Raw genomic sequence first — 9,687 nt, 5'->3', positions numbered from 1 at the left:
GAACGGGACATTGTGTGTATGTGCTCCGAAAATAATTGTGAACAATCTTCAAAGTTTTAAGTCGTGTTCAGTGTTTTGTTTTCGATATGCCCGCGGAGGGATCGATGAGATATCTCGGGCGCCTGTAGAAACCGCGCCTCCGTCATGAGCGAGTGATCGTCGACGTAAAAAAAAGTTAACACAGGAAACATGTCTGGGCGGACCGCCGACGCGGATACGAGCAAAGGGTTCCAGTTCGAAATTCGAAAGCGGTCATGTCATCGCCTCTCGGATTTCGTATAAGTCACCGTCCAATGTCAAAATCGTGCACGTACCGCGAGCGCCGACCCTCCGGATCGTGCGGAAAATGCAATCGTTGGTAGTTTGGTGGGCGGTGGTGTCGGCGGCCTGGGCGCTGGCCGGCGCGTGCTCCAGCTCCATCTCCAAGCGGCCGGCGCGGCCCGCGCGCCCGCAGCGCCCGCCGCCGCAGCCGCAGCCGCAGCCGCGGCTCAACGTCACCTTCCCCACGTTCAAGTGCGAGCCTGACTACTCGGAGTACTACTGCCTGAACGGCGGAGTGTGTTTCACAGTGGTGATATCGGACAGTCCCATCTACAATTGCGAGTGCCGGAGCGGGTTCGTGGGCCAACGGTGCGAGTTCAAGGACCTGGACGACTCGTACGTGCTGACGAGCCGGCAGCTGATGATGGAGACGGCGTCGATCGCGGGCGGCGCGACGGTGGCGGTGTTCCTGGCGATTCTAGTCTGCTTCGGCGCGTGGGTGCGCCTGCACCGGCGGGCCAAGGCGCCGCCGTTCGCGGAGGAGCGCGGCGCCGTGCAGCTGGTGGCCGTGGCGGCGCAGGGCCGCGTGTCGCTGCTGCCGGCGCCCGCGCCCGCCGCGCCGCCGCCGCCTCCGCACTGATGGACTTGTTGAACTCTGAACCGTGTACATATAGATAGATTATGTGTTAAGTTATGTCGAGAGAACAGAAGATATAAGAAAAATTTATGTGATAATTATTTTACGAATCTTATAATTTATTTCGAAGGAATTTCTTTTGTATATACTGATCGGATGCCTTTGGAAATTACTGTTCCATCGCGGATACAAATTTCAGTCTCCCCCCAGTGTTTGTTTGTGAATCTGTATTATTTTGTTCATATTCAGTGTATCGGATGTGTGAAAGATGACGACCGTGTACTATGCTACTCGCTTCAGTAGAGCTGTTGTTATATTGTTGTCGGCACTGAGTCGGGGACGGCCGAGCTGCTCGGGCAGGGAAGAGAGGCAAGTCTTTGATTTTCCTATTTTGGGATATAAATAGACAGAATGAAGTCCTGTCTCTCTTGCCAGCGCGTGGCAGCCCGGCCCGCATGTTATTGTTTGTTGTGTAGCAGTAAGCACCCGAGTGCCTGCGCAGGCCCGGCCCTGCGCTGTTAGGTAATGTGAATCAATGTTAATTGTATTTATTAGTATTCCGTTCTATACCAATAGAACTGTGATGAATTGTATTTGCGCGCGGCGGACGCGCAGTTCCTAGGGGCGCGAGCCCGCACATTCCATCTGTGGAGAGTGTTTGGTGTCAGTATTATTTTGTAATACAAGTCTTAAGCCGGCAGCTTTACTTTATTTTTTTAATTTATACCTGTTATCCCGCTGGGGTAGTCCTGTATTATATTTGTTTGAAGGCTGAAATGTGCCCTTGATGAAAGGCTTTTTGTAAATATAGCCTGTGTAGGTATTTATTAGATATTTATGATCGTTTATTTATTGACTGCTTTATTTAGTTAATCTTGATCAGTCTCATGGGCCGCCTAACCATAAGGTTGCATTTTCATTTCACCTGCTAAGCACGGCCTCGCCTATTTCCTATTGTAATCTCATTATGAATCTCAATTATGTCATTGTATCTTGTAAAAAAATTGAAACATAACATTGGATGGTGTTAAAACTGCTCCTGCAGTGTAAACTGTCATAGTATTTGTTATAAAGGCATTATGAATGTACCTAATAAAATAATATTGTACTGCCAATCTTGCTTGTAAATTGTATCACCTAATGTAGTCTAAAACCAGTGCCTATTATATTGTAATCTTGCATATACTGGAGCTCTCTATTTAGTGTATTGTATTGTTATTGGCAGTTTAGACTGTGAGGGCCACAAAAAAATAGCAAACGTTAATAATAGGCTGTGACATCACAGAGTATAGGCCAGGGGCGGGGGTCGATAGTTTGATTTTATAATAGACCAGTGGCCCCCGTGGCTGTTTCATGAGTTGACTGCGTGGCCCCCCCGGCCCCTGGCGCGCGTGCCACAACTGTCGGTGTTGTTATGGTGACAGACAAGTCCTATGTTGTATATTGATTCATATGAGATTGTTTATATGAACATTCCAAAGTATTTGTAAAATATTACCTACATCGCTAATAATTTTGATCTATCTGTTAAGACGCTACATTGTTAATTATACAGTTTTCTATTGATCATTTGTTAAAAGAAAATTATACGAAACTAAATCCTTATTTCTGTTTTTCATTCCTATATCAATGCCTTTGCAATCTATAAAGAAACACGTTAGGTAGCCAATACTACACAAATACCTACACTTTACATCACACGCAGAAATAATTATTACACAAAGCTATCATCATAATTTTCATTATCTTGTGAAATCGAACATTACGTTCATATTCTTTCAAATATTTCGAGGAAATAAGATTGTTTGCTGTTCGCTGCGTTGCCTAAAGCGGTGCGCTTAAAAATGCTAATTATTATAATCTTGAACTACTTTTAGATAAAGACCGAAAGATGGCTAGCGTGCTGCCGACGGGTCGCCCGCGCTGGTCGATATCGGTGCAGTTGCTGTAACGATGTCAAAATTATTCAATAATTAATATTGAGGTAGACTGGTTGACGCGAGGGTGGTGAGGTCACACACACTACGTTTTGTGCGCCCACTACTTTTTAGGTTTTCGTAAACTTGTGCAATGTAATCTACACCTGCTTTTATGATTTATAACTTAATAAAACTAAACCATTGTGAAATTGACCAATAACCTAGAGTAATAGACATTGTCACGCGAAGGAAAGTGTTCGCACAATGGGCAACGGTCGTAATGTATTCAGTTGTAATTGAGTTGGCTCGAGTCTTTCATGGTTCACGGCTAAACGGGCGGATTAAAACTACGTGATCCGGAGTGTGACAGAGCTCGGAAAAGTGAAGGCAGGCAAACAAGAGCGGGCCACGGCAGTCCATTGAGCGCTGGGAGCATAATTTTTATGAATACCCCGAGCGGACCGGTCCGCCACCGGCGGCGCATAGAGTTCATTGAATGAGTGCCGAGCGTTTGTTGACATTCCCGAAAACCTGCCCCGCCCGGAATAGCTGTGTATCACAGGCTCCCGATGGATGGACAGCGACAGAAATAGACACCGCTCCTTTCTATACAAAATGCCGTTTTCGGAGTTCATGCTTACGAACTCGCCTATTTTTTATTCAGGATGAGCCGGCTTACGAATCGGAAATGAAGCCGTTGTATCATCGCTGCCCTGAATCGTTTGAATAGTCATGAATGATTTCAGGTATATTTTTGATGAGTGATCGGATATTATTTATTAGGAACATGATTAGGAACTACGTATTACAATCGTGATTCGCATCATGACTCAATAGTAACGTAAAATACTTGATATTTTTGAACTACCGCTCAAAAGTAGAACGAATCGTATTTTAAACTGAATGTAGGCATGTACCTACCTTTTTTTTTTTTTTTTTTTTTTTTTTTTTTTTTTTTTTTTTTTTTTTTTTTTTTTTTTTTTTTTTTTTTTTTTTTTTTTTTTTTTTTTTTTTTTTTTTTTTTTTTTTGCGCAGGAAAATACTTTGCGTATACCCGCCGCCTCGGGGGAAGCGGCGGGTTATGTGGGACTCCCTTGTCGGATGGCAGCAATAGCGGCTGTCACCCGGCAAGTATACCCACTAAAAACCTGCGGTGCACCCTCTGCGTATTACTGGTACGACGCGGGTTGCTTGCGATTCCAACCACGCCGTACCCACGCATAGCCCAGCCTTTGCCGGGCCTCCCGCGCTAAAGAGGGGGTCTGCCGGTACACTGGTAGACCCCCCCAGACAGGGTGGGACCGTGCAATGTGGGTGATGGGCCCCCCGGCCTAACACCCACTGGTCTCACCTAGGGAGGGGGAGGGAGGAGAGCGAATCTCCTCCTTCTTCCTCCCGGCCGTCTGCGCCGGAGCGCGTGGGCTTCGGGATCCTCTTCCCGAGCCCGTTCCGCGGTCTCCTTCTGCAACATCACCTCTTCGCAGAAGGAGACCATGGCGTCCCACGCGCTCTCGCCCAGGAGCATCGCAACTACGACGCTGGGGAGCGCGAGGTCCGGACCAGTCACCGCAGTCAGAGCCCGGCGCTGCTGGACCCAGGCCGGGCACACCTCGAGGGTGTGCTGGGCCGTATCCTCCGCAGCGCCGCACTCGTGACATACGGGGCTCGGCTCCCTACCAATACGTAACCTACTTTGATTAATTGTTAATGAAAATAATACACTGTAGTAACATCAAAGTATTTTTTTTGTAAAAATATACTTGTAGACCTCTCTTAACCCATTTAGACCTACCGTACCCTATGTGGTACGGTATCTTTTTGGAAATATTTTGAAAAACCAAACTGTTGTTATTTTGTAAAAATGATTGTGGCAGTAAGCTTAAAGTGATTATTTTACATAAAAATATTTAAAAATACGTTTTAACAAGTGGTTTCGGAAATATTTTTGAAATTCCTGGACAGAAAACAAAAAAAAATATTTACAATGTATTCAAGAAGGCATATTTCATGTTATTTATGGTAAATTATATTATTTATCAATTTTATTTTAAAAAATAGAGTACAACAGATATTATGACTACAAAAAAAATATTATTGAGATTATTTTTGTACTGTTATTTCTAGTCTAAAATAGGTGTACCGTATAAGGTACAGTAGGTCTATGCATAAGCAAATCATGCGAGAAAATATAATTTATTTTTTATTATTTTTCTTTGTTTAGGCTAACGATGCTGCACAATATTGCCATAATTCTTGAAAAATTAGATAATTTCAGCAAACATAAAGCAATATTGGTATTTTTCTACTGCTGTCTTGTCAGATGATCACTAATGATGATCAGACTGACAAAGATTCAGGCGATAAAGATAATGTCGATGTAAATAATTACCCTCAGAGTTTTCTGCGATGGATTAGCTAATTTTCCGTCATCGTATTGATAAATGCGGTTATTGATAGCAATAAACGTAACAAGTCAGAAGAAGCCAGGCCTTCATCAGCTATCCTCACTAACTTCGGAAAAGGCAGAAAAAAAGAACCAAATGTGGTTAGTGCCACAGAAAACGTCTTAAAAGGTATGCCAAGTGTGATACTAGTGATTATGTGATATTATTTTTATTTTATATCATACAAAAATAAATAAAAAACTTCTTTGAACAACTAGTATATTTTGCATGCATATAGACCTACTGTACCCTATGTGGTGCGGGCTCCCCACGGCCCCCTTTTTATGAATAATTTTTTTAAATATTTTTTTCATGATTTTTATGCCTTCCTTTGTCAGTTCTTGCTGAAAAATCCATTTTTATTTACAAAAATAATTATCGGTCTAAATGGGTTAAAGACCTCTCCTTTGTCATAAAAACAATGTGGGCTCTTGGACTATTTTTGATGTGGAAAATCGAACTATTCAAAAGTAGGTGAACTAAACTATTTCTGTTCTTCGGTTTTAAACTGCTAGGTCAATTCGTCTGGAAATTCTGCCTTGTTCTATTCAATTCTTATAATCATTAACATCACTGTCTAGATGTCTGTAGGTATTAATTATTGAATCTCAAAGGTATTTGCTACCCAGCTCCTGAACTACAAACCTAGCGTGACAGACGCGTTGATTAGCAACCAATAAATCCAATGCTAATCAAACAAACGTATGTAAAGCGAAAGTAGTTAAGTACTTTCAACAACAATTAGATAGTGGATAGACGTAAGCAAAACCCTGTGAATGAAAACGTCAAGGCGAAGTAGGTAGACAATCCGAGACAATCGTCGCATCCATTGGCGTCCGCGGTGCTCATGGCCAGTTTACGCAGAGCTGCGCCTTCCCTCGCAAGCATATCAAACGTGGAAACTCGAGGAGTGTCGGTGGGGCACGGCAGGGGTCTGCGGCCTGGTCGCGGGTTAGACGGTACGTCGCTCAACCTACGCCAAGTCGGTTATGGTCATCTCAGTTCTAACAGTGGTCATTGAGGCAATTATTATGCCTACGTGCCAGCCCACTTGTCATTACCTCGCTCGCGAAAATCTTCCTGTGACCTGTATGGAGTCCATTGCACAGTATGGTTCGTCAGCTTGGGCCTCTTCGGATTATTGTCGTCTTGTTCGTTTTCTGTTTGTGTGAGGGAGACGAACGACTAATTGACTGAAGAATTTTTCGAGCCTTACGTGTGTTTCGCTTTTGGAGTTATGTGATGTGATGTCAATCGAATTGTTTTTCCTTTCGAGTCGGATTAAGTTTAGATAATTCTTTCAATGAACCAACTTCCTTCATTACTACTGCAATCCGTATTGGGCTCATTATGTGTAACAAAAAGTCGCCTAGTATTATACCTGTTAGGTCTAATGAGCTACATAATACAAGGTTTCAAATACGGTCTAATAGCTCTATTATAAAACAGTTATTATGTAAGTGGGTACGTTAGTTATCTTTAGGTACTATTACTTATTTAAGATTAGAGACTTTAGAGTGTTTAAAGATTAGATGTTAGAGAGTCGTATGTAGCAGATCTGTAGTGCCTTTAGGTTGTGTCGGTTGGCATTGATTGTGAGGATATGTATTGTAGAGAATCCTGAAACATCATACAAACCTCTTCATTTTCCAGAACCAGACTTTCCCCGTAAAAGATGTCTCTTCAACAATATTACTACGTGATAAAATAATTTAGGGCTTTATTCTACAAATTCCCTAAAACAGAAAGCTTTCAAACTTAGGTCGTGATCTGTCAATTTTATTCCATTCGTCAAACTCATATCATCCCTGTCCGATAATGATCCAACCACCAGCCCCGCGTCACCTGTGTGGAAGCCCATCTTCCAGCCGAGTGCGCCTTCCTGCGCAGATGGCACGTGCCTGCGCTGCGCCCGCGCACCCGCCGCCATAGATTATGCCACAATTGACGTGGCGAAGGCACCAGCTATCTGCGACTCGATCTGGGGGGTGGCACGCCTGTCAACAGCTCCAAGATACTTTGCGGTCAGAGGTGATAGCGTAAATGACCATGAAATAAGGACTTCCGGGCTTATTTCTTTACCTGGACAAAATGTTAATGGGAAATGCAGCCAAACATTTTATTGAAAACAATAAAAGGCGATCAAGACCTTATAATGTAAATAACTACATTGTAGAACTCCTTTTACATGTTTATTCTTGGTTTCAGATATGGTTTCCATGCGAAAAGGTCGACTGTCTCAGACGGGACTTACCAGGCGAGATGTAGAGAGCTCTGACCGCACTGCGTTACGTAGACACCTGTTGGAGTGGACAGTTTCAGCTGTAAGTGTAACCTTAATTTTATTTGTAAGCAGTCCATATATTATTTCATCATCATCATCATCATCATCATCATCATCATCAATGGTAAGACGTTCGCTGATGAACAAAGGATGAACCTTGTCTTCTACAGCGACCGGTAGCACGAAATATTGTGATTGTCTATTGTGTAGAAATAGATCGGTGACGATTGATGAGGTGTATGATAAAAATTACAAGATTATTGAAAATGTTAAATGACTAATTTGCAATATGAAAGCCTTGTCATGTCTGCCCTTATTGTTCTATACGCCATCCATCAGTTTCGAGTGGCCCGACCAGTCGGGCGCGGGTGGCCAGAAAAACTCTGCACGTGTCGCTTGCATTATTGTGCATCGAGTGCCATCTTGTACCAAATTACCCACTCTTTTCACTAATTAATGTGCACGCAATTATGGCAATTAATTTTAAACCATTAAAGCTCAATATGCTACCAAAAATTGCACGGCGACAAAGTTACAGGATGCACATCGATATACGTAGATGACGTGATAGTAGACTCTCGTGCATTGGCTTAGTGCTACCGTGCCTGGCATTAAAGTTTAAAGCCATTAAAAGTTCATTTTTTATAGCGTGACCTGAGTAAAAAGTTTTAATAGGATAATCGATGCACTGAGCCTATGGAAGTAAAGAAACCCTTTATTTGTGCCCCTTATTAGTAGAGTCGCCATTATGAATTCATTCGATCGCTTTGATTCCTAACTGCCATTTATTTGAAGGTCGATTATTATGCTCAATACAAAGAAACCTAACTAAAAATAAAAATCATTGATTGGGGGTGAATGCAGTTAGCAGTCCTTGACTAATACGATTTCTTTTCTATACATCGATAAATAATGACGATTTATGACTTGTTTGTTTACGTATATTTGCAATGATACATCAATTAATTTGGTAGTTTCATACAATAATGAATTAACTAGTGTCCGACCGAAACTAGTTTTACGACCGAAACCGAAACCGAAAACGAATTTCGGCAACGGTGTCTGTTTCGGCCGAAACCGAAACCGAAACCGAAACTTCCTTACAAGGCATATATTTTGTGGGAAAAATAAAGAAAACGTTATTATAATCAGTCAGTCTTTATTGTTTTCTCTTTCAATTGCATTAAAATTGAACTTATAAAGCGCCTTTTCGATTCGCTAAAATAAAGTGACAGTGGGCGGGGCACATAGCTCGTAGAGCTGATGGCCGCTGGGGCAGGAAAGTTCTTCCACTAGGTGGACCGACGATCTGGTGAAGGTCATGGGAGGTGCCTGGATGCGAGCGGCGCAGGATCGGTCCTCGTGGAAATCCTTGGGAGAGGCCTTTGTCCAGCAGTAGACGTCTTTCGGCTGAAACGAACGAAAGCGCCTTTTTACTCTAAAAGGTATCAAATTATGTACCTATTACAAAAGAAAAAGAAGGATTTATAAATAGTCTAGATTTTTTTTAATTACTCGCAATATTCAGGACATCTTACATAACCCGTCCCATGGTCGGGTCTTTTACCTTAATAATTTCTCAATACAAAATTGGTAATAAATAAATAATAATAAATAAAACGTTTAATGCCAGTAATACCAAATACTTACATAAAGTCATTATATCTAGCGGATGCCGCACTAAGCATAGCTTGTGTCGCGGTAACCTTTAAAACTTGTTACACAAAAATAATCTTTACTATGTGGTAGTACGTAAGTTAGTATCTACTGTACTTGCCACTTGGATACCTTGGTGATAAATACTAAAATGAACTTTGAAACTCTGAATCCATAATATTATCACCATGAAATGCACTATAGTCATAAGTAACTACCTATCTAATGTTTGTTTACGTATAGCATTTGCGAACCAAAAAAAAATTTACGGGTTAGATTAAACTTTATTATACTTTTATCAGTCATATTGAATTTTTTTTTTGTTTACTACCCGCTCTTGTTGTAACGACATAAAACGAGATAAAACTTACCAAATTCAAAATAAATCACTCGAAAATTCGCCACCACAACATAACAAAACTAACAGCAAACAAANTTTTTTTTTTTTTTTTTTTTTTGCGCAGGAAAATACTTTGCGTATACCCG

The 9,687-nt window shown here is 41.9% G+C and overlaps 1 protein-coding gene across 1 annotated transcript; it reads left to right on the top strand.

Annotated features, from left to right (window-relative positions):
- Window positions 1-148: 148 nt before the first annotated feature.
- LOC114353547 (uncharacterized) lies at window positions 149-2,503 on the top strand (the record flags this gene model as incomplete). The annotated part of the gene is made up of 1 exon (XM_028305589.1): window positions 149-2,503. A coding segment is annotated over one exon (753 nt), but the record flags the coding sequence as incomplete, so codon positions are not given.
- Between the last annotated feature and the right edge of the window lie 7,184 nt (window positions 2,504-9,687).

The sequence above is a fragment of the Ostrinia furnacalis genome, unplaced genomic scaffold (genome assembly GCF_004193835.3).
Source record: "Ostrinia furnacalis isolate ACB-3 unplaced genomic scaffold, ASM419383v2 OfSCF1743, whole genome shotgun sequence".
Lineage (NCBI taxonomy): Eukaryota > Metazoa > Arthropoda > Insecta > Lepidoptera > Crambidae > Ostrinia > Ostrinia furnacalis.
The sequence above is the reverse complement of the archived record's forward strand: the minus strand, read 5'-3'. Positions and strand labels throughout refer to the sequence as shown.